This window comes from Piliocolobus tephrosceles, chromosome 3 (assembly GCF_002776525.5).
Source record: "Piliocolobus tephrosceles isolate RC106 chromosome 3, ASM277652v3, whole genome shotgun sequence".
Lineage (NCBI taxonomy): Eukaryota > Metazoa > Chordata > Mammalia > Primates > Cercopithecidae > Piliocolobus > Piliocolobus tephrosceles.
Genome location: NC_045436.1, coordinates 176,367,343 through 176,393,694, shown reverse-complemented (window position 1 = coordinate 176,393,694; position 26,352 = coordinate 176,367,343). Strand labels below are relative to the sequence as shown.

General features: G+C 40.0%; 1 protein-coding gene across 2 annotated transcripts in view; it reads left to right on the top strand.

Moving 5' to 3' along the window:
* The first annotated feature begins 1,659 nt into the window (after positions 1-1,659).
* STX18 (syntaxin 18) overlaps positions 1,660-26,352 on the top strand; it is a 123,868-nt gene continuing 99,175 nt past the window's right edge. For both annotated transcript variants that reach the window (XM_023206893.2, XM_026455643.1), the window contains exon 1: positions 1,660-1,923. In XM_023206893.2, the coding sequence (XP_023062661.2) occupies positions 1,756-1,923 (168 nt within the window). In that variant the 5' untranslated portion in view covers positions 1,660-1,755. The remainder of the gene's footprint in view (positions 1,924-26,352) is intronic.

The window sequence follows — 26,352 nt, the reverse complement described above, 5'->3', positions numbered from 1 at the left end:
CCCGTCTCTACTAAAATTACAAAAAAATAGCCGGGCATGGTGGCGGGCACCTGTAGTCCCAGCTACTGGGAAGGCTGAGGCAGAAGAATGGTGAACCCGGGTGGCGGAGCTTGCCGTGAGCCGAGATCGCGCCACTGCACTCCAGCCTGGGCGACAGAGCCGGACTCCGTCTAAAAACAAACAAACAAACAAACAAAACTTTTCCTTCCTCCTTTCTGGTAAATATATACTTTCTTGACATGTATTTCTGATACACTTTATTTCTTTAACACAGTGGTTCTCAAACTTTTGCACACTTAAAAATTATTAAGGGCTCTAAACAATTTTTGTTCATATTGACATTATCGACATTCACTATATGAGAAATTAAAACAAAAAGTTTTGATGTTTTTTAAAATCTTTTTTTGAAGTCTGGCTTAATAGAAAACAGCTGTTCTGCATTTATTCCGTTGCAATATCACAGTCTAGCAAACTCAACTGTATGCAACTCATGAGAAAGTGAGAGTGAAAAGGCAAATAACATCTTAGTATTATGAAAATATTTTTTATCTTGACCATTAAAACCACTGTTTTAATACACATTCTACTTGTGCATCCTCTTTATGAAAAAAAAAATCTTGAAGAAATCAATGAGATTTTGAATATCCTTAGGCCAGGCATGGTGGCACGTGCCTACAGTCCCAGCTACTCAGGAGGCGGAGCCCGGGAGGATCGTTTGTGCCCTGGCGTTCCAGTCTGTAATGAGCTAGGATGGCGCCTCTGAGTAGCCACTGCAATCCAGCCTGGACAACATAGCAGACGCCCATCTCAAAAAACAACACAAAACAGAACCATGAACCAAAAATGCAGAAGAAACTCATTGACTGTCTTGCCAATTTTAATAGCTATGGCTCAAGACGGTACAATTAAAAACTATGCATGAAGGAAGAACAGAATCCAGCGGCATTAGGGCCACTCTTTCACCTTTGTCTCCATCTAAAGTTCCTATTCATCCTTCAAATCTCTGCACAGGTGACGCCTTTTCTCTACAGTCTCTTCCACCACCACAAATATGAGTGATCATAATAATAACATTATTAACGATTACTACCATTTATTGGCCACTTACTAGGAGCCAAGCGACATCAAAACACAGCCGGCGTCAGCTCACTTAATTTTCACAGTAAACTCCGAGGAGGATGCTGGCTTCACTTTACAAAGAGGTGACTGAAGGTTGGAGAAGAAAAGCCTCTGGCCTCTAGCTCTATGCCTTGCACACCTGCTCTGTCTCAGCACTTATTGCGCACCGAGGGTCACCGTCCAAGTGCCTCTGTCCTGCTCAAGGTGAGTCCTTGCAGTCAAAGGTCAAGGGTGGCTCGCCTCCACGTCCCCCGCAACCAAACCGCCCGCTCTCAGTGAGGTAGCCACCAGAAAGGAAGGAGCCTCCCAGCTTCCCGGTCCTCACGCTCCTGGAGCCCACACGCCCCAAACAGGCACAGGAGAGCTCGCTGAGCTCTCCACGCTGCTAAACCCTCCAAGCTTTGCTGGGAGACAGAGGTACCTGTGAGCTCGTCGCGGGGTTCCTCCTCCGCCAGGTGCGCCAGCTGAGGCCGGAACCTTTTTCCGCGGCTCAGGCCGGAACCTTTCTTCTCGCGTAGCAGTTGCCGGTGGGGAGGCGTGCGGAGCAGGACCAGTCCTCCAGCGGCCGGCTTTTCGCCGCGGTCGCCGGCTGCTTACGTGGGCGGGCCCAGTGTGGGGCTGCGGGTACGGGTCGCTATGGCCGTGGACATCACGCTGCTATTCCGGGCCAGCGTCAAGACCGTGAAGACGCGGAACAAAGCGCTGGGAGTGGCGGTGGGCGGCGGGGTCGATGGCAGCCGGGATGACCTGTTCCGCCGGAGCCCCCGGCCCAAGGGCGACTTCTCCAGCCGGGCCCGCGAAGTGGTGAGCTGGTTGCTATGGAAACAGCGGGTTGAGGAGGGGGCAGTCCTGCGACAGGGACCCCGAGCCCCAAACCAGAGCCCGTCCCGTAAGCATTGTGTGAAGGGGGTGGCCCCAAGGGGGACAGGAGAGTTGGCCTCAGAGACCCGACAGCTTTTTGGGGAAGGAACAGCCTTATCTTGAGGAAGGGGGATGCATATTGGGGAACAGATTTCTCCTGCGGTGGTGGGGGTTGATGGACGAGGAAGGAGACCCTCAGAAATCTCTATCTGGAAAGTGCACGGGCGGCTTTGTGAGGTCATGAGTTCGCCGTCACTACAGACTTGCACTCAGGGGAAACCTCACCGTCCTTCGCTTCCTGTTGCAGAACTGAGCACACCGTATTTGCCTGTTCTCTTTACTTGTCTGCCTCCCATCCCCAGTTGAGATTAAAAACCCTATTCAACCGAACTCTTTCTTCCCTTTGTCTCCGCAATAAGTAGGACTCAGTTCCTCTTGAGACGGGTTTAGGGTCATCTTTCGGAAACACAGGGTTACAGTCATCTCAACTACTTTCTGTTCCCTGATCAGAGCAGGTGTCCCTTCATCTCTCTGGGAACAGGAACCTTTTCCTTAAAGGCAGGGACAGTGTTGTTTTCATCTCACAATGCATGACTCATAGCATTGCTTAGTAAATGTTTGTTGAATGAATGAATGAACAAAATGGCTGTCTTTCCCATTAAACAGAAAACTCCATGAGGGGAGAGATGTTTGTCTTGTTCCCTTTTGTGTCCGTGACACCAAGGAGGGATCTAGGTTTTGTGGGGCCGAAAGTTTATATAGTTATGTCTGCCGTCTTTAAGAAATAAAAATCACCAAGAAAGATTAAGAGCTTTGGAAGATGGAAGCGAGGGACCCCGAAGCTAAAGCCTCATTAATTTCACAGTAAATCCTACTCTGCTTGGCATACACTTGGCACTGCATAGACACTCAGATATTTTTGAATGAATGTATGCATGCATGCATTAATGACAGTTAGCAGAGGATACTTAAACATCAGAAAGGGGTTGACCAGATGAATACACTCTCCCTATTGATGAACATCTATGAAGCACCTACTTTCTGACCAGCCTCATGTTAGAGTAATATGATGTAAAAGGAATAGTGGAGTAGACGGACATAGACATAAAACAAGTGCCATAAAGCCTTGCAAGTGTTGTGCAGGGCACAAAGAAGAATGTGGTCAGTTCTACCTGAGGATCAGAAAAGGCTTTATAGAGGTGATGATGCCCAAAACAAATCTTGAAAGAGGATTAGTTGGCTGCAGTGCAGAAGGGCATCTCAGGCTGAGAGAATAGTATGCGCTAAGATGTGGAGGTGTGTAAGAGTCTGACATAAGTTGGTTCAATAAACATTTGAGTGAGACTGGTATGTGGGACTCTCATAAAAATTGGACCGGGAGAGATCTTAAAGGGCTTTGTATATCACTGCAGAGTTTGAATTTTGCCCTTTAGGCCGTCAGATGTTATATGGTAGAGAAAGTACCAGAGAAGGAGCCAGGAGACCAGGTTGTTGTCTGAACCCTGCAACTGTTAGCTATATGATTTCATTAAGCAGGTTTTAAGACCTCAGTTTATTTACCTGTAAATGGTCCTTTTTTTTCTCCTCCTCCTTTTAAAAAACTACCTTAGTCCTCTATATATAACAAATTAAAGTGGAAGCCTCCTAGGTTGAAATGAGAGGAAGAGAAACAGGACACTTTCCCTTCCCAGTTTGGCCCAAGCACTTCCTGCGGTTCCTTTTGTAGAACTGTGGTATGAATATCACAGTTTTGGCGTTGTGAGGGTACCTTCTAACTCTGAAACCACTGATTTATGAACACTGTGCTAATTTTGAGTCCTGCTCAGGGAAAGGGGGGATATGGGAATGGTCGAGACAAGAGGCACAGTTGAGTTGGCAAGCGCTTTGGCTAGCCCTGTGATCACTTCTGCCTCTCCCTGAGTGGTGAAAATGTGTTTTAGACTTTTGAGTTAATGGGCCTCGGGGACAGTAACAGTCCCGTAGGGTGCTGAGTTCCCTGTCACTGGAAGTAATTAAACAGAGTGATGACTGCTTTTCAGAGATGTTTGAGAAGAACTTTGTGTATATGTCACAGGTTTGGACCGCGTGACAGTGAAACTTCCAATTCTGCTATGTATTGATGTGAGTAGGTGTCACATTACCTTAAGTGAGTACATGGGCTGTGTTCAGGGACACTGTTCCCCTGACGTAGAGGAAACATACATTCTTTTAAGCAATTTTGATTTTATGTTGTCATTGCTTTGCGTATGGTCTCCTGTTCTTCCAACCGTTCCCCACTCCTCATCTTCTCTTGTGGGAAGTTTAACTAGAAGAGCTAGTGATGGATGTCCTGTGCTTTCACTACGATTAGATGTGTCAAAAGTTTGCCTGTTACTTTGTTTGGCCTGGATTCCTTATACAGAAAAGTCTGGTCAATACCAGAAGCACATATTCTAATTCAGGTTTAGCCCTGGTTGTCAGACTTAATGAAATGTAATAAGTTATAGTATGTCTTTTGGTAAGTGCCTTCCTTGAAGCATTTGCTGTTATTTCTAGGATGCGTTTTATTTGGTTCAATTTCTGTTCTTCCATTCCATTTCTCTAATATATGCCTGATGCCAGGTTTCCATCCCACTGAATTGTTGTAAAGGTTATATTAAGTTTCATAAAATTGCATTGAAACTAAATCTTCCTTCCCTACCTCCCACCAATAGACTGATTTCTTCTGCATCATTCTTTTAAACATTTATGTTCAATTTTGCTAAATTTATATATACTCAAATGCATGTCTACCCATTAAATTACAAATGGAGAGTAACGACTTTTCAGATTATTTGGGGGAGGAACTTATATTATTCGAGCAACTCCAAATAATAATGAATATGTCACTCTGCAATGGGAATTTGATTAGTTAACTCATTTGAAGTGTGGGACTAATGAGGACGGTGGGATTGGAAAGAGACCTGGGCCTTGGGTTCAAATCTGGCTTCTGCTACTTAGAAATGGGTGAACTTGGGCGAGTCTGACTCTCATTTTCCATTTCTATAAAATGGACATGATAATACCCTACCTAACTCACAAGCCAAGTAGGGTAGCTTCTGAGTTACCCTACTCACGTAGTCTATATGTATATATTTTAAGAAACCAGACTAATTATTATTATTCCCCTCAACTACCTCCCCCCTCCTCATGTAGGCCATTTAGACATATTTTCTTTAGTGGCACCAAGCTATACTTTCCAAACCACTTAGTTTTCTTGCACTTTCATTCCTTGCTTGTAAAGGGGAGCCAAGTTAAGTGCGTGAGGAATGAGTGAAAATCCTGAGCAGGCAGTGATGGTGTAAAATACTGTCTGCATTTGTAAAAGACCGTAGCATTTCTTTGCCAAGGTGAAACTCTTTCAGTGATGGCAGATGTGTGGCGGGTATGCAGCTGTTACTTTCTTTTCTTCCTTGTGATCATGGAAGCCAATGCTCATTTCTTCATGGATCCCTAAAGCTCAGAATCCTTTGCAACATTGTCCCCCAGGAGCCATTACCTGTTATTAGGCTTGCCATTCAAGTTGAAATCTACTTGGCATATGGTAACAGTAGAATCTGTATGCTTAAAGCAGACCCATATTGGTTTGTTTGTGTGTGTGTTTTTTCACTCAAAAGGGCCTTGAGTTCATTTTGTTAATAGATAAGAAAACTAACATCTAAATAAATGAAATTACTTGCCTTAAGTCATAGCAGTTGAGATCATAGGACAGAGCCAGAACTAGAAGCCAGGTCCTTTGACCTGGTTTAATGCTGCTGTCCCCGTGTCCCCTACATCTTCCTATAATTTTTAAACCAGAATTTCTTTTTGAGTTAATTCTGAATACTGAATGGAACTTGGGGCAGAAAGACTTGGATCTGAATGTGTCTTATCTGCTATATGAACTTGGGGAAGCCACTTAATTCAGTTACCTTATGTCTAAAATAGAGTGAGTAATGGCAACCTTATAAAGTTGTTAGATGAACTAAGAAAAGGTATGCAGATGCCTACATGAGTCTGAGTTCTTTTGATTGCAATTAACAGTAACCTAATGTAAACTAACCTGAACAAAGTGGAAATGCCTTAGCTCATGTAACTGGAAAATCCAGGGATAGAGCTTCTTTCTCTAACTCTTACCTGTAAAGCCCAGGAAGGAAATCTAGTTTCTGCTTGATTCTCAGCTCTTTCTTATAGTAGTAATTATGGCCAGAGGGATGTTTCTTTAATTGGTCAGGTCTATGTCCACCTCAATCTGTGGTTAATAGGTGGCTTGGATACTGTATAGCCCTCACCAGAACCAAGGAAAAGGCAGTGCCCTGTCTGGGAATAGGGAGTAAGGAATGTTGGGCAAGCAAAAGCAACAAAAACATCCCTCACAGTGCCTGGGACAGTGCCTGATGTGCCTTCACCTTGTCTGCCTGGCTGTATTTAACTCTGTGGGGAATGAGAAACTAGAAAATGCAGGAGTTTACAATGACAGGTTCTGGGGTGAGGATAGGCCTGGAGATGCCTCACAGTGGCAGCTCTTCTATTCTCTTACTGACTTATAAAGGTTACAGGAGCCAGGGGTGGTAACAAGAAACCTGTCAGCACCGAACTGCTGTGCAGAGGCAGCAGGGGCTACTGGAGAGCACTGGACAGGATAGCAGGAACCCATGTTCTAGCCGCAGGTCTGCCAGTAAGTGGGCTGCTCATGTGATTTCTCTGGGCCTCAGTTTCCGCATTAGTAAAATTGAGAGCTTAAACTAGATAACTGCAGAGATTTCTTGTAGAATAAGGACACTTTGATTCTAAATAAGGTAATAGTGATCCTGAATTGCTAGGAACTCTATTTTCAGATTAGGCATGCAGATGAGATTTTGTTCTTGATAATACGTTCTTTCGTGGAAGCTAAACTTCATTTTTTATTTACTTATTTTTAGGAATTGATTATCTTGAATCTTTGGCTGAAATCCAGAGTTCTTGGAGTGGCCCAAAGCCAGATGATCTGGTTCTGCTACCTCTTTGGCCTTACCTCTTCTCCCACTCCTTTTGCTCACTCTACTCCAGCTACTCTGGCCTCTCATTTTCTCACATGCATCACGCACATTCCCCCCTTAGAACCTTTGCATCCCTCTACCTGGAACACTTTTCTCCCAGATTCCATATGGCTTGGTTTCTCAGTTCCTCAGGTCTCTGGTTAAATGTTGCCTCCATGAGGGCTTCCTTGAATGTCCTGCTTAAAGAGGCATCCTTTTTCTGTCCCTTCCCCTAGCATATCGTATATCTATTTATTTGTTGTTTGTCTACTAGAATATATGTTTTCTGAAAATGAAGAACTTTGTGTTGCTAGCACTGAATCTGTAGCTTCTAGAACAGTGTAGGGATGCAGGTGCTTAGTACATACTTCTTAAATTAATGAATAACTGTTAATCTACTGTGTCTCTCTCAGTTTTTGGGCTAGGTGATCTCTGTCTAAGGCTCATTGTAGTTCTAAAGCTGTGTAATCCTCACATGATTCTTGAATATTACATGATGCACATTTATACTTAGTCCAGTATTAGGAGTAAACATTCAGTATATAGTAGCTTTTATTTTATTACTAAGATTCAGTTCCCCCCCAGCACGTGTACACTCTAGTGAAAAGGCAGGCACAGGTACACAACAACTGAGGTATGAGTAACAACTGTAACTTTTTTAGCATTGATTCCCCAGAACCTCCTTGATTTTCTTTTCTGAGGCAGTGTTGAGTTTGTGTGCCAGTGTTGGAACCCAAAGGTTGAGCTGGGACCACCTGGGTTATAAATTTTACCCAAGGGTTGAGTATAATCATAGTTAGGGGATTTCAGTTGAGGGAGCATGATTCAAAGAAGCAGTATCATGCAACAGGTACAATGATTCCATGAGAGGCAGAAAGTACAGGAGATAGGGCCAAACCATACAGAAGTAGGATCAGGAAACAATGGAGATTTAGAATGCAGGCTGTGAACACAGCATGAGTGTGCTGAATAATACAGATTTCTTTTTAAATATGGCAGGAACCTTTTAGCTAATGAAATAAGGAGCAACTTTGGTAAAAGCTGGAGTGAGAGGTTTGGAGAGAAAGGTTCATTCGCCAGCCTACCCTTCTGTTACCTTCCCCCTCTCCTTGAGGAACCCCAAGGAACCAACCAGAGGGCTCAGAGACACACAGTTTTAAAACCACTGCTTTAATGCTCTCCAGGGCGTCTTTTAGCTTCATGATGCTATGTTTTTATGGATTGCAATAACTAAGTGTACTGTAAGGAGAGCTCGGCACTGCAGAGTTTTCATGAGATTGTGAGTCCTTTGTGTGGATGACACTTCTGAATTTTGCCCAAAACTTAGGAGGACTGTAAGTTTTGAAATGTATTTATTCGATAATTAATTTATACCATCATCTAATAAACACTGAACATCTGGTGTGTTAGGCATTACATATAGATTAGGTATCCTTTATCTATATTTTCAAAGAACAGGGACATATGCCCCATAAAAGAAAAGTATGAGGCATATGTCCCTGTTCTTTGAAAATATAGATAAAGGATACCTAAATCTCTTTGGGGGAGAATCAGTGGAAATCTCAAAGTGATCATCAAACTTGGCCTTTAAGGAGAAAAACCATTCCACCAGACATAGGTAGAAAGGATGGATGTGAGCAAAGGCAGTGGCGCACAACAGCAGGGCAGTTTGGGGGCCAGCGGCAAGACTGGTGTGACTAGAGCCCTTTACTAGAGGAGATCCGGGTGAGGGCCAGAGTATCAGGGGATGAGGTTGTGCTGAAGTGGCTTAGAGCAGGGGTCCATAAACTGGCCCACAGGTCAAATCTGGCCCACTGCCTATTTTTGTAAATAAAGTTTTATTGGAATATGTCATTTTAATTTGTTTAAATATAGGCCAAGGATGCTTTCGTGCTATAGCAGCAGAGCGATAGCCTGCAAGGGCCTGCGAAACTTAAAATATTTCCTGTCTGACCCTTTAGAGAAAAATTTGCCAACTCTTAAATGAGAGCATTGTTAGCAGTGCTGAGGAGTTTGTACTTTATGCTCTGGGCTATGCAGCAGAGGCATGAATGGACCATGTTTGTATCTTAAACTATCCACAGTGTTGATGATGGATTTGAAATGTAACAAGACTGACATGGAGAGCTAAGTAGGATGCTGTTGCAGTAATTCAGGTGAAACTGAGGGGCCGGTGACAGGGTTGGGTGGGAGAAAATAGATGAAGTAGGTATTTAGTATTTAGTAGGTAGACTCAGCAAACTTAGTAAAACTTAGTAACTAATTAGTGGAAATAGAAAGAGGAGGAGGTAGAGTAATTCCCAGTTTTCTCGTTGGAAAAGTTAAATGGTAGAAGATTACAATAACAGTGTTTTCAGGGTTAGAGTTGGGTGCCAGTTATTCATGCCTTCTTCTTAATTCTAAATAGTAGAGAATAGATCCAAGGAGCCCAGTGGACACTGAAGTTTTATTAAGACAGCACGTGGTGGATAACTCCCCAGCAGCAGTGCTTACTGATAAATCTGGATTGGAGAACATAGCTGGAACTCAGTGGGGTCCTTCAGCTTTGCCATATTTAGACCTTGGAGACAGCTGAGTACAAAATAGATATCCAGTGCGTACGTACCTATGCCCAGCCAGTTGCATGGAGATTGAGACCTGTCTCAGCAATACGGCCATCACTAGGCTGGGCCTTATGGTGGCGAGAAGTACAAGGGGGTAGAGACTCAGGAGGGCCCGTGTGGATGCCAGGTTCTCTCCTGTTATTCTCAGTTCTGCTTTCTTTATTCTTGAATGAAACTCATCTTGGGGGTAGTGATTATATCACATGTTGTAGAAGCATGATTCTCAGGGATAGTTGATTCATTTTCTCCTGCATTCCATGAAGAATCTGGAGTGTGTCAAAGAGTTCCCTCTTTCCTCACTTTTGAGTTGGCAGTTGACCAATTATTATGTGTATCACCTACTAGGGTAGGGCTTCGGAAACTTGTGTTCTCAGTGTGACATTTTTAGTGAATTCTTCCCGTCAGGGGCTGGCTTCATTTTGGAGGCCCAAGAACCAGATTTATTTATATATTGGGTCTAGAACCATCTGTCAGGGCAGATATCAGCCAAGCTCATATCAACCTGTGTGTAAGTCAGAATACCAGTTAATTTGTTGTAAGCACTAGAAGTAATGTGCAGAAGGATACAAATTTTGGAAACTCAGTCATTTTTGAGCTTCTGCTATAGGTCAGGAACTCAGTTAAGGACTTTATGTGCCCGATTTCATTTGATTTTTCTCTTTTTCAGGGGAGAGAAATATATTATTGAGTGATTTTATAATACTGATTGTATTATGAATAATGTGATTGTTGAATTCACGTAAACTTGATGTTTGAGGTCTCTTACTACATGGAAATCCATATGGGCTCCCTCTGGTGGGTAAAGTGTCAGTGAAGTCTACAAATATTAATTACAGCTTATGGTATGAAAACCATTTTATGTTTAAAACGTATTACATTTAATATTGACTTATAAAGAGGCACCTTCAAAACTCCTCTAAAAGAAAGTGAATAAACCAGAGGAATGAAAGTATGGTATATTGAACGAACCCAATAACTCAGATATGGAAAGCGCAGCACAGTTGAAATTTTAAACTCGGTAATACTTTTTTCTTTCTTATAGACTTTCAGATCCTCAAAGTCTATGAATACTAAAGTTTGCCAGCTTCCACTTATCACCATCTAACATATGTCTGTTTGTCAAAATGTTCTTATCATGGAATTTGTAAGCTGTATTTAAGCAAGAGAGAGACACTTTCCATTTCACAATATTGTAACATTTCTATCTAATTTATAGTCAAATGATAAGAAAACTGGTGAAATGAACACTTGCCTTTTCTTGGACATTTTCTCCAGCAGTGAATTCTGTAGTCTTAGCAGAAGTAACAGGCTACAGCATGTCTTAATCAGAGGAATTGAGACAGGAATTAAAAAGTGTATGTTCTGAATTATAAATACTTTTGGCCTTTGCCAGTAACTTACTGTGTGATCTTGGAGAACTCACCTAACCTCTCTGGGTGTCACTCTTCTGGTTTTTTAAATGAGAGGTTTTGACTAGATAATCCGTAAGGACCTTTTCAATGAGATGGCTGCATGACTCAGAACTCTTTCTGAAAGTCCCAGGATATATTTTTAAATACTTTTTGCAGTGATAACTGCTCATTACCTTGTGATATTTTCCCTGATTCTCTGAAAGAGTGAGTTTTTTTTTTTTTTTTTTTTGGTTTGTTTTTTTTTTCGAAGTTAGCATTTGGTGTGTTTTCACAAATGTATTTGATTCAAAATTGGTTATATAATTTTATAATGGACTTTTATCAGCAGAGCACATTTTTGAAGTTGACTATTTTAAAATCTGATTATAAAATTAGTAGGTGCTCATTAAATAGAATAAGGAAGAAAATAGTTCACATTTAGTACTACTGTCAGGAAATAACCATAGTTAAAATTCTGGTGTTTAACTTTCCAGACATTTTTTCTATTAAATAAAATCAGGATTTTTCTACAATACTGTTATGTAATCCCTCTCCACATGCCCTCCCCCCTTCCTTGGGGGAGTAGAGAGGGGTTACATAACAGTATTGTAGAAAACAATATATTTTGGAAATTTTTAAATATCAGTATATATTGCTCTTACCACCAGTTTATTTGGCTGCGTAGCTATTAAAAATAGTAACAAAGAATTGATTTATCTGAACCCCTGTTGAAAGCTATTTAGACTGCTTCTAGTTTATTAGTATTTTAAGCAAACTATATTTTTTACTAAATTTGTTTGAAATTGATCATAGCCTCTTAAAAAAGACAAAAAATATAGTTTGTTTTTTGTTTAATCTTTTCTCAAATGTAAAAATTTGAATGTCCTAATATTGATAAAAGGAAAATTATTGCTACATTATTTGAAAGTATTAAATGTTTTAGAACTTATTTTCAGTTCTGGTTGAGTATAGAAAAAGGCATGTAATTAGAGGCAGACTACTTAGGAAAGCTTTGACTGACCTGGGAGCAGATCTTTGAAGAGCAAGTCAAGTGGATGGATGGTGAACATGAGCCTGGTGTGCTCAGTGACAGTAAGGAAACCAGTGTAACAAGGCCAGTGGGGGCTTCTTACGCAGCAGTGTGAAAACAGGGAGGTGCTATGGCCTGATTACAGAGGCTTTGAGAGCCATTGTATAACATTAGTGAGCAAACGTCAGTGGTGATCCTATATCTAATTAATGACCATTTAGAATATAATGAAACATTTACAGTAGCAACAAAAAGAGTTTCTAGTAATAACCTTAAAAAGAAATGTAAATGACCTAGTTGAAACAAACTGCAAAATTTTATAGACAGTTACAGAAGATTTGGGCAAATAGAAACACGTATTGTATACCTGGAAGTGAAGAAAAGTGTTGTCAATACATCAATTATTACTTTAGTGCTCGCTTTGGCAGCACATATACTAAGACATTTTAGCACCAAAAAATAATATATGCATATGTGAATTTTTTAGTGAAACCCATTAGTCCAGGGTGTGTGTGTGTGTGTGTAAATTTTATCCATGCTAAAGGATGTGTTGTAAATCAGTAAGAAAAGGAAGATTTATTCAGTGATTGCGCATAATTGGTTAGCACTTTGGGAAAAAAAATAAATTTTTAGTTCCTTGTTTCATACATACATTAAAGTAAATTTCTAGATGGACTAAAGATTTAACTGTAACAACAAAACTGAAGAAAATGAAGATAAATGTTGACATACTTTGTAGAAGTGGGAGGTCTTTCTGAGTTTAAAAGTTTGGCTGGGTATGGTGGCTCATGCCTGTAATCCCAGTACTTTGGGAGGCTGAGGTAGGTGGATCGCTTGAGCTTAGGAATTCGAGACCAGCCTGGGCAACATGGCAAAATCTCATCACTGTAAAAAAAATACAAATATTAGCCTGCCATAGTGGCACACACCTGTAATCTCAGCTACCTGGGAGGCCGAGGTGGGAGGATTGCTTGAACCCGGGAAGCAGAGGTTGCAGTGATCCAAGATTGTGCTATTGCACTCCAGCTAGGGAAAAAAAAAAAAAATAACGAAGTCTGCAGCAGCAGGGGTTGTTTTCTTTTCTTTTCTTTTCTTTTTTTCATGAAGCCTTAGAAATGTTCACAGAACAGCAGTGGCCTTAATAATACAATAATAATGATTTTTATGATGATAGTGATGGCAGCTGTCACAAGTGCCTTATGGAGAGACACTAGCATTATTCCCAAGTATGGAGAAATTGTTAGGTAAATGTGATATACTGAAGAGTATGTCATGACATGAGAATTATATATTATTATATGTCATTAATATATGCTTATATTATTATGTTAGCTTAAAAAAATAACTACCCAAACCAGTTACAATTAAAACTATGTATGCAAACCCAAAAAACTCTAGGCATGGAAATGACTGGAAGGGAATACACCAAAATGTTAACCATGGCTTTTTCTGAGTGATGGGACTTGGGTGATTTATTTTTCTGCTTCTATCATCCAGAATTTCTTTAATGAGCACAGATACTTTTGAAATGAAAAGCAAAACAGAACAAGTGAAACTCCTGGCAGACGAGTTTTTATTTGCTGTGGTAGGAAATGGAGAATTAATAGCTTTTGATTAGGAAAATATTATGAGGCCGGGCGTGGTGGCTCACGCCTGTAATCCCAGCACTTTGGGAGGCCGAGGCGGGCGGATCACAAGGTCAGGAGATCGAGACCATCCTGGCTAAGACGGTGAAACACCGTCTCTGCTAAAAATACAAAAAATTAGCCGGGCGCATTGGCAGGTGCCTGTAGTCCCCGCTACTTGGGAGGCTGAGACAGGAGAATGGCGTGAACCCGGGAGGCGGAGCTTGCAGTGAGCCGAGATGGCGCCACTGCACTCCAGCCTGGGTGATGAGCAAGACTCCATCTCAAAAAAAAAAAAAAAAAAAAGAAAAATATTATGAGTAAGCAATATCTAATTCTATATTAAATGTGCAGTGAAGGGATGGGGGCTATTTTAAGGAAGTCTGTGGTAAAATTTTTTGTAAAGGGAATAATTTTCCTGTATCTCGGCTGAATTTCCAGTCTAGACTTTCTTAACCTGTATGAGAAAATGATCCACAAATGTTGCATTGATGTCTTAACTTTCTGGTTGTTATTCTAAAGCATAATAAATGATAATAATGGCTACTACTTGTTGAGCACCTACTCTACCTGGCCCTTTGTTAAAAGCTTTATAATTTATTTGACTATCCTTTCAAGTTAGGCTCCTTTATTCAGAAGAAACTGAGGTTCAGAAGGTTAAGCTATCTCCCAGGATGACGTCCCTGGTGCTGTGAGATGAGTAGTCATGGCACGTGTGTGCTGTGCTTCTCGGGTTGCCTGCTGCCTCCCAGCTCTTGGGCATGCACAGGTGTCCTGTGGCAAGTGTGTCCCAGGCTGGGAACTGTGCTCCACTTGGCGTTCCACAGACCAAGCCTCTGGGGACTTGCTCCTTAGTGTGTTATCACATCATCTGCTGTCTTTAGGAGCATATTTTGGTGCATATATTATATATTTGAAAGTGCTTGACTAGCTTTTGGGGAAATACGGCTGCTTCCAAACCAAACTTTTTCTTTTAATCAACAATTACCATGTGACCATGAATTTTTTTTTTTTTTTTGACACGGAGTCTCGCCCAGGCTGGAGTGCAGTGGCCAGATCTCGGCTCACTGCAAGCTCCGCCTCCCGGGTTCACGCCATTCTCCTGCCTCAGCCTCCCGAGCAGCTGGGACAACAGGTACCCACCACCACGCCCGGCTAATTTGTGTATTTTTAGTAGAGATGAAGTTTCACCATGTTAGCCAGGATGGTCTCGATCTTCTGACCTCTTGATCCTCCCACCTCGGCCTCCCAAAGTGCTGGGATTACAGGCGTGAGCCACCATGCCCGGCCGACCATGCATTTCTTAAAGATAAGTGTTGAGGTTTACTTTTGGGGAAAAGGGAAAAGGATTTGTGGTTTTAGTTAGTAAAATCATTGAGAGGGAAGGAGACCCAATTTATGGATTATAGACATTTGAAAAATTGTAATTCCCTTTTCTGTTGTTGGGATACCAGTTTTAAAGTTTATTTGTTCATTAAACAGTCAGTTCCATGGAGATCTCTGGAGCTGAAATGGCTTTTTAGAATTGCCCAGTTGAGGCAAAGGGCCAGGGCTTTTTAACCACTGCATTGGCCAGCCATTGTCTGTGGGCTTCTCCCAGGGAAGGGCGCTAGCATTGGGTGAGGCACCTTCCTACCGCTTGAGACTCACTTGGCTGTGAGCCAGCAGCAGGCAGTTCTCCTAGTACCTGGGGGCCTCACTCCAAAAGGTGTGGTTTAGCCACACAACCTGCATTCGTTCATTTTTTGCATTGCCATAAAGGAATACCTGGAGCTGGGTAATTTATAATGAAAAGAGGTTAATTTTGGCTCATGATGCTGCAGAGTGTACGAGAAGCATGGCATCGGCATCTGCTTCTGTGAAACCTCAGGAAGCTCATAATCATGGCAGGAGGTGGGGGGAGCAGGAGTGTCACATGGTGAGAGAGAACAAGAAGAGAGAAGGGGGAGGTCCCAGACTCTTTTTAAACAACCAGATCTTGTATGAACTGAGCAAGAATTCACTTATCACCAAGGGGACAGTGCTAAGCCATTCATGAGGCATCAACCCCCATGATCCAACACCTCCCAGCAGGCCCCACCTCCAGTATTGGGGATCACATCAAGGGGCTGATGTTTATGGGCTGCATAGTGGTGTTTCCTTGCCCCCTGGCTTCTGATAGGGGTCAACTAATGGGAGGCTCCAGCAGGAGATGGGAAGGCTGGAAAACAGGAGTTGGCTTGGGAACTGGGTAGAGGCTTTGTATCCACAGCCTATGACTCAGGTTAGGTGTCTGTCCACCAGCTCTAGAATTTTTCCCCTGTGTAAGTCTAGCATCCTGGGGGTTAGGATGATTTAGCTAGTAGGCTAGAACCAGCCAGCAATGGACAAGGCAGCATTGCAGCCTCACTCAGGGTGACCCTGAAAGACAGTGGCAAAGAGAAGTCTTCCACATGCCCAGAACTTGGGCCAAATCATCACTGCCTTTTAATTTAAGGTAGTTTTTAATATATATATGTGTGTGTGTGTGTGTATGTATATGTATATAATTATATATGTATATAGTTTTTTTTCTCTACCTCTCTTCCTTAGGCTCAGCATTATAGTGAGAAAAGTCAGGTATTTTAGGCTTACACAGATTTTTCTCTCAGTGATGTGGCAGTTCATACTTTCCCTCCAAATATGACCTGGTAAATGACTGTGTGGCATGTTGACTGTAAATCTGAACTGAAATGGAATCTGTAACCCATTATCAGATTCTGAATCAAGCTGCCTTGTCCCTTCTCCAGTTTTTGTTTCAGTGGAAATGTGTGTTTTTATTCTGTCAATGGACAGTTTGCATACCTAATATTAAAAGAGAATTATATAATGAACCCTTGATGTAAAAGAGACTAGTTAAATACTTCAACTCCAAAGGTTTCCATTAAAGTAATAAGGAAATTACATTTAATTTTAACTGGTAGGAAGATTTTTAAAATGTTATTGCTATTAAGCATTTATTACCCACACTCAACCCTTTTTTTGCAAGTGAATTCCCAAAGCACAATTCATCTTTATACAAGTAGAAAGGAAATATTCTTGCAAAATATATGTAGTTTGATGTCTTCTTCTTAACTGTGGAGAGAAGCATATTTTTCCAAAGAATAGAATGTGATGGTTGATTGGAAACTTTTTGGAGTTACAGGCTAACTCTACCTCTTGAAATAAGAAAATATATATAAATTGGTCCTCAGATGAAGGCATTGTGGGGTACTTTACAGCCCTAATTGGCTCCAGACACAGAGGCAGTGATTTGTAAGCAAGCAATGACAAGAGGAAGTTAAATCAAAATTAAATTAAGAGAAGGAAGAAAAAAGAAGAGCTATCAGGGAGAGGTGATGAATTTCCTAAAAGCTTCTAAATACCTATCTGTGGGTAAACGATGGAAAATCTGTGAATATATCTCAGTTATGTCAAAAGATGAAATCTGGAAACATTTCAGTCCTAAAAAAATGCCTTACTTACTATCTTTGAAGTCTTTTTTTATTTTTTCAATTTTTTTTTTTTTGGAGATAGAGTCTCACTGTGTTGCCCAGGCTGACCTCAAACTCTTGGGCTCAAGCATCCTCCTGCCTCAGCCTCCTGAGTAGCTGGGATTATGCATATACACCACCATGCCTGGCTTCAGAAGTCTTTAAAAATATTCATTACTTGGCACAGTTCAACCAGTGCAAGCATATTTGCTTCTATACTTTTCCATTGACTCAACTGCAATAAAATCGGCATCTTCCATGGTACACATGAAGTGGTATATTGGGATGGTTGGTTTTCCTGTTTACATTTTGACATTTTGTTGTTGTTCCAGCTTGTGTGAATAAAAATTTAGGAATTTGAACTCACCAGAGAGCTCCTCTACCCTGACTGCCATTTTTGCAGTTACATCTATCATTCTCCCTTTTCCTGTCCTCCTCTCTCCAGTTAATTACCAAGCCCAAAAAGATAGACACTGTGTTCCATTCCCCTCACAGCACAGAGCGCAGTTCAGTACATAGTATTTGGAAATGAATTAAGTGAATAAGCACTTGCACTTTCTCTCCATCTCACGCATTCTGCTGCTACCATAGGAGTTCAGACTCCTACTATCTTGTGCCTGAGCTGACACAGTAATGGTGAGCCCTCAGTCCCTCTCCAAGCTAAGCCACTGTGCAGAAAATGTTGCTTTCATCGTTACTTTGACTCAGAAGCACTCGTAGTGCCACTCATTCTCCATGCAAAGATTCTAAGATATTTGGTCTTTATATAAAGCTAGCCTAGCCACCTTTCCAGTGTTAAACCCCACACTTCCTCCATCATCCCACCAGTTTTCACCACACTGCTCTGTTAGCAGTTCCCTCAGCTTCTTGCCTCCTTCTTTGGTTGCTGCTGTTTCTCTTGCCTGGACTGCTTGCTGTCCTTCACTTTCTCAAATTCCATTGGTCTTGAAAGGTACATTCTAGCCTATACTAGTCTCCTCCTGAATTGAAAGCATTCACTGCCTGTATTCCTTACTATGGAAATATGTATGGCCTGTGACATCCCTTGCCTTATTATTTTGTGTTTTTATTTAATAATAACATTGTCACTTAACCTTTTAGCTGCTATTGTGTTATCTCTCAAATGATATTGTTGATTTTGGGGCTTATTTTCGGCATGGGGGATGGAAAAGGAGAGAGCAGGACTCTATTTTCCTGCTTCTTTGTATTTAGCACAGTGACTCTTGTACCCAGTAACATAGCCTGTAGACGGAACAGACACCATATTTTCTTGGTCTTTGTATTCCCAGTGCCTTGCAGAGCATCTGGCCCGTAGTAAGGATTCATACATGGCATTTGAATAAGTGAACAGAAGGCACATCTCAAATATTTGTTTAGTAGTTTTACCCCCAAACTAAAAGAATCAACATAGGTAATTTTCCATCTTTTAAAAGCCATAAAAATCCAGTTTTCCATTTAGTTTTTTTCATCATTAACAGTTCTCCCTCAAGCACTTCTCCTTTGCCTGCCTTGAGCTTCATACTGAAATTTAAATCAATTTCCTGTCATTCTTTTCCCTGTGAAATTGGAGAACAGCTGTTTAGTCACCTCCTTATAAATAACCCTTCAATAAGTTAAATTGCCTCTAGGATTTGCTTTCTCCAGATTAAATTATCCCAAAGTCTTTTCTTTTTTCTCATAAAGGCCTTTTCAAAAAGAAACATTGGGTTTTTTTTTTAAATTTCTTTTTCTAGCTCTTTATAAAACCTTATTCTTTTCATAAATGTACCACAGGATACCCCTATGGGCCTGACTGATGCTGTCTGGAATGGAAAGCTTTCTTTCCACATCTGGAATCTCATTCTCCTATTTGTGTTGTAGAGTACCTTGTTAGCTTTTCTTTTCTTTTTCTTTTTCTTTTTCTTTTCTTTTCTTTTCTCTTCTCTTCTTTCTCCTTCCTTCCTTCCTTCCTTCATAGCCTATCAAATGCAATTTGCAGTCCACTCTCATCCTCTCCCTGTTTGTCTCCTTTTTCTGTACATTTCTTCAAATGTGTAGCTTGATTTTCTTCCCATAAACACTAACTTGCTTTATCAGAAGTCTTATGGTTATAAGTTACAGAGAACCCAATGCAAATTAGCTTAAGTGATCAAAGGAATTTATTGATTTATATCACTGAAAAGTCTGGTGGTATGACTTAACCTCTGGCATGGCTGGATTCGGTGAGCCAAACAGTGTCACCACAGGTCTGGTTTTTCTTACTCCCTGTGTTCTTTCTTGCACGCACAGTGTTGGCCTCTCCTTTAAGGCACCTCTAACGCCCTTGCGTTGTGGCAGCCACTGAGCTGCAGCACTTGGCAGGCCTCACTTTCTCATAATGCCCCTTCTGGAGGAAGAGAGAGGCTCTTAACTTGACTGGGATTCACTTTCTCTTACGGGCTCAAATTGAGTGATGTTCTTATCCTCAATCCTCTCCTGTTGCCAGGGAAAGGATATACTGCTTAGCTTGGTCCACTTAGGACCCAGCTCTGCATCTGACACAGTATATTACTTCCACTCAATACATTTTTAGCTGAGAATCAGGGAAGAATTGTTTCCAAAGGAAATTTGGGGAACTGTTCCCAGAAGGAGGGTAGCAATGCATGTGGGTGGCCAACAAAAGATGTACATTGCATTAAAAATTGTGCCCATTCACTCTGCTTTAGACATTATAAATATCACTTTGAACTGAGGGTATCTCTGAGAATGAATTATTCATTCACTTACGGTCACTTACTGTTAAGCACCAACTATATGCCAGGTATACACCTAGGTTAGGTATTGGGTGTACAAACATGAGTGAGACAATGTCTGATTTTGAGAAACGCATAATCTAGGGAAAAAATAGACTTAGAGGCACATAACTAAAGCATGTTCTATTAAGTGCTGCTATCAAAGTGTATTTGGACACAGGTGGAAGTGAAGAACTCAGTGGGAGGGGTTAAAGGGAGAGGGCATCACAGGAGAGGTGAGTTTTGAGTTAAGCCTTGAAGGGTAAAAAGGGATTCCCCTAGAATGGGAAAGGAATGGCATTATCTTGAAGGCCATGGTGAACTATCAAAAGTTTTCAGTAGGAGACTAACGTGATTAGGTATGTATTTGAGAAAGATCGTTCTCCTGGCAGCTGGTGGATTCGGCAGAGGTGAGAAGGGCTGGCAGCAAGGAGGAGGGCCAGTTGAGCTGTTGCAGTAATCAAGTCTAGTCAGGACACAGCAGGGACCTGAACTCAGCTCGCTACTCTAGAGCCAGGGAGTAGACTCAAGATATATTTGACAAGAGCTGAGACTTGTTCAACGTAGGAGATGAAAATCAATGGTTATAGATGACTTTGAGGTTTTCATTGTGGATAACTAGGTAGGTAGTTAAGATGAATTCCGTTTTGTAGTTTTTGACGTGCCTGCTGAACACCCAAGGGACACGTTTCCCAGGCAGTTGTAAATATAAAAATGTACTGGAGGAAAGATTTCTAAGCCAGAAATTTAGAATGGAGAAGACATCAGAATGTAAATGGAGATTGAAGCTTTAAGGAAAGAGTGGAATCGCCCAAGGGAAATTTCAAGTGAGAAGAAAAGGGCCTCAGAGTAGTCCCTGGGAAAAGACTACATTTGAGAAGCCAGCAGAAGATAAGAAGTCCGAGGAGGCAGCTATGGAGACCTTAGGCCTGTGGATCCCTCCAAGTAATAGGCTTGCTTTTACTTGGATTAGAAGTAATGTCACCCAGAAAGATTTGTGCCCTGATGGTTAAAAGCATGGACTCTGGGCTCTATCACCTGTGGCTGATCTGTGGGTAAAATATTTAAACTCATTTCCTCATCTATGTAATGGGAATAAAGTAGTACCTAATTTTGGAGGATTAATGTGAGTAAAGCACCTTGAAAGTGCTTAGCACATAAGAAGTGCTATAGAGTGTTTGATAAACACATGTGCCAGTGAACACATGTTTGTACATTTCTGTCTCTCTGCACTCACCATAGCTACTGGCCAGTTAATCCGAAATCCAAAATTAGTTTATTTGGACTTAAATAATTAGATTTTCTGGAAATTCTACTAGTTCCAATGCAACAATGCAAGTATCTGAACTTCTTGAAGGTTTTCCAGATTATTTACTGGATTTTTTTTTTTTTACTGACGATTAATTTTTCCTCTCCACCCTTCACATATTTTTTATTGTTCCTAATACTTTATAGCATACAACTTTCATTTATTTTTAGAATTTACTTTCTCAGAATTATTCCTAAAGTTCTGCAGTGCTCTGTGAGTTGCTCCTCTGCATTTCAGTCAGTTTCTAATGTGTTACTTTTATCAGGCGACTTTTCTCATGCATCTATAGGAATTGGCAGTATTCTCAACTCCTTCCTATTATGGTCAGGGATACGAACTTACTGTCTTCTTCTTTCATTTTCCCAAGTAAATGTCTTGAACCACTGATTAGATCTGTGTGCCCACAATAACATAAGCAGGCACGAAGCTTAAATCTGATATAAAGGAGAGGGCTCTATAGTCTATTACTCCATTATGCTTTTTTAAGTGTCTAGATTAAAATAGAACGGTATTCAGGTTGTGAGTGTGTTGCTGAGTCTCTAACACTTATTGAACCAGACATCATGTGTGTTCATTTTTAAATGATGGGGTGGGTCACTTTTATATTTATTATGAACACAAACACTGATGCTAACAACTGACATGTGAAAGGAAAGCAGGCAATAGTGATGAAAACCATTTAATGATTAGTGAGGAAACAAATATTGTTTAATGAAAATAAAAACCATGTCTAAAGGGCCTAATGCTGACTTTTGGAAATATAACCATGTTGCGGTCTTTTGTGTACCCTCTGTCCTGTACAGTAGATATTGTTTAAAATTGCTTGGGAACTGGAGCTTGCAATTGTGAGCCTGGAATGTCCTGCAGATAATTAAGTTGTGGTCAGGCTTTGGAAAAATAAAAAGTTCTCGAACTATGATTTTATAAACATGCTACAATAACATTTCTTTATATTTAACAGTTTCTTATAGAAAGTTGATACTCTCATGAGGCATTGATTAAAGGTAAAACATCAAGAAAGAAAAAATATTAAATTAAAACTTCACTTAGGATGTTGACAGTTGGCTTGTAATATTAAACAGATGTGTATGTTCCTGGGGATATTCTTCTTTCTGAACTGAATTGCTAAGTTGTATTTTTTTTTAATGACAACTACAAATTTTTGATCAGTTAATAATTTTAAATACCCTTTCTACAATCTTCTGTATTCTAACTTCATCTGTAGTTTGAGCCCTCTCAATGATATAATGATTGGTGAAAGCTTTGCTCCTTCTTAAGTCTTTCATTTTCTTTCTTTCTTCTTTATCCTGACCCCTCAAAAGCTTAAATGGGCTCTTCTGATTTCATGATACATACTTGGAGATTGATTCCTTGAAATAATTTTAGGATCATTGGGTGGAATTCTACCCTCGCAGATTTATGTCTGTAGTTTACTTCCATATAAGCTTCACTTTGGCATTTGAGTGCACAAGTTGACCTACATTGTGGTATTGTGTTTGTGTGGTCAATTGTAAAGGCTTCATAATACGTCTGTATAGCCAGCCATGCAGATCGGCCTGTACCCCATGCTGTGGGGCCAAAGAAATGTCAGTGAGGGGACCTAAAGGAAACCAGGCCTTGGAGTCAAAAGAGATTCAGTAACTTTTTCTTTTTGCTATGAGGATTTTGCCAGACTTTTGCGTTTTACTGGACAAAGAGTCTAGTGAGAGTTGTAGAGTGGGGTGGAGGTGTGGATTAGGTGGGCGAGTAGTCTTTGGTAAACGAAGTCAGGTGGGATTTTATAGGATGTGGTGAAAATGTTTTGCATCTTCAAAGATTGTTCAAGTCTTTTTGGAAGACTAGATAAATTCTACAATGTTGTTTTTGGAATGATGAATTTTTTTTAGATACTAAAGATCATTTTGATTGTAAGTCCTCAACATGTGGACATCTTATGTTTTCTGAAAGATATATTTCACTAGGCAGGAGTCTTTGATTAACCTGGAGGAAGTTTTGTTGCTTTGAGTAGATTTATTTATCTTGGAACTATGTATTGTTTGCACAGTCTTCTTTTTGGAATCAGTGTTTTTTTTTTTTCTCTGCAGATTCCATTTGGGAAGCTTTGGTTTGGGGCCTTAAGTATATGGAAGGCGTTTTCAGTAAACACAAACAAAGGCCAGCTAGACTGTCTGAACAAATGCAACGACGTATTTTATAATACAAAACTTTAACTTCAAGAATAATGAATTCATTTTTAATAGCACATTACTTAAAACTAGCTATTTGTTCTTTACATCTAATAGTATAGCTTTTTAGGTATCTTATTTCTTAAAGTCTGTATAGAAGCAAAAATATTTAAAGTGCATTTTTATGTGAAAGGATTTGATGAGTACACATGTCATGTCTTCAACTTTTGTTCACTATCTCACTGTTTTAGAATTGCACTTCCTATATTTTTTGTGTGTGGAAGGAAGGAGACCAAATATCTGTGTACGACATCTTAACAGATTTAATCAAATCACTGCCATATTCTCCTGGAATTTGAGATGCTCCTTAACAGCACCCTATTGGGAAAGAGTTGGTTATTTGAGCTGTATGCAAAAATACTGTTTAATTTCAGCATAATTTGTTACGAGCAACCATTTTACTGTAAGAATCTGAAAAGCAATAAAATGTATCTGTTAAGGTTTGTACCAGTTAGCTTGTTTCCAGGATTCATGTTTATTTCACTTCAATTCTCTTCCAATGTTTTACTGTGAAGGAATGTTGCAAGTATTTTAAATCGTTCATTGTAACTGGAATTTGTAATTATGAACAGGTTTAAGTAGAAAATGCTGTTTTGTTTTACTATTATTACTGCATCATAAGATAAATGATATTCTTTTATAGATATTTTGGCTTGGCTCACCAATCCTAATTTCAGTATCATGCCTGACTTAGCAATAAGCTGCTGTGATCAGCTACAGGGAATTGTATTAGGCAGGCTTTATTTTTCTGTGTCAGTGTGGTATTGCAGTTTCGTCCACCTTTAAGTTAGAAAAGCATGGTTTTAGTATTTCAGTTTTCTTGTTCAATAATTCTACCATGGGGAAAGGGAAAGTAGAAAGTTTTCCAGAGTAGATGATGATTCAACAATTACACCATTTGAACTACTCGTCCTTTTAAAATCTCATTTGAGCATTCCCTTTTTTGCCTATATAGCATTTGGTTCTTCTCAGCTATTTTACAGCTAATGATTTGGTTCTGTTAGGGAGAAGGTAATACATGCTTATTTTTGCAGCATGTTAATTCTATTAACTATTCAGTAACTGACTCAGGAGTGGATGGCACCTATTGGTCCCTAGTGGTCTGAAATGGGAAATGCATCTCCTGAAAATTTCGTTAGGACTTTCCGTAAAGCTTAACATTTGACTAGAAACAAAAATGTTAGCAGCTTTAGATAGATTGATTAGGTTATTTAAAGTGTTCCTTGAGCTACAGATGAAGTTAATAATTTTCTTAATCTCTTATTAAAAATAGATGAACTACGTATAAAAACTTGAGTCCTAGATTAGCACCTGTATTTCAAGTCACTTAGGGAATGGAGGAAAATTCTGTAAATGCTTGTGTGTTAAGTATATTGAGTAAACTGTCAGGATTTTTCTCTTTGTCATCTTTTTGTCAGCTTTATCATGCTTAATTTTCAAGAAAATAATGTGTTTGTTACTGTGGTCACACCGTGATTTTGCATTGGCTTATGTATGATATTTTATTGTCTCTGTCCTAGAAAATTATAGCAGTTTTTATGAAGAGTGGTTTGTGGGTTCACACAACCCACTTGGAGTGCCATTTACTATAATTCTCTTCTAAAAGGACCATAAAACATCATGTAAATTGTTTAAAAAGGGAAAGACCTTTTTTGAGACAGGCTAAGAAGAAATCTTTCCAGGCTTTCTTTTGTTTCTTATAGTCAGTTTTATTATTTTAAGCTCCCAATTTATTTAGAGCGCTAATGTCATAAAATAAAGTACACGTGTGTATAAGTAAACTGTTGTGAGCTAGAGCTGGGCTAGAACTGGGTGTTGTTGATGCAGTTAATATCAAATTCATTATTTTATAATCTTGTAAGATATGTTTTCTGTGACTTTGGAAATGAAATTAAAGAAATTAAGGAAGAAAGGAAAGGAGAGAGGAAGGAAGGAGTTAATTTATAGCTTGTATATCTTTTTTTTTTTTTTAAACCCTTATGTTTTCTTAACTAGTGATGTGTTTATAATCTACATTAAGGCACAATTTTTGGTAACTAGTCCTGTGAAACTCACATTTAAATTCACAAATAGATTTACTTAGAGAAATTTTCTTCCTTGGGAGTTTTACCATTTAGATTGGCTTGTTGCACTCAGTTTATTTACACCCTTTGGAAGAAAGAATTAAACAGCACAAAAACAAGGCCAAAGTTCTGTCATAGTTTTCTATACAAATGCCTTATTCTGATATTATCTTGGCTTTGTACATGAGCTCTAAGGAGAGTAAGGATGGAAATTGTTAATAATTTTCTACAGCATTTACATGGTTCTCTGTGCTTTTAGTCACTTAATACAGGTATGTCTTACGTTTAACAAACCGTTATAAGAAAATCCGTATATACCTGAAATATAAATTGGGGCAGTTGTTCATTTTGCATAAAGATGTAACACATTTATAATATATTTAAGTTTTAAAGCCACTTCCTTAGCACATGCGAGATCATTATATTTGCAACATTTTATAAGACCACTTATAGGCCAGGTGTGGTGGCTCATGCCTGTAATCCCAGTACTTTGGGAGGCCAAGGCAGGCAGATCACAAGGTCAGGAGTTTGAGACCAGCCTGGCAAACACGGTGAAACCTCGTCTCTACTAAAAATACAAAAATTAACCAGGCATGGTGGCAGGCGCCTGTAATCCCAGCTACTCGGGAAGCTGAGGCAGGAAAATTGCTTGAACCCAGGAGGCGGAGGTTGCAGTGAGCCGAGACTGCGCCTACACTCCAGCCTGGGCAACAGAGCGAGACTGTCTCAAAAAAAAAAATAAAAACTAAAAGACACTTATAAAGGGAATGGTGATTGCTATATTCATGTAGGCAGTGAAATGAACATTTGTCTCTGTAAAATATTATCTTCTTTTGAAATTAGTGGTTTTTAAAAACACAGGATTATCTG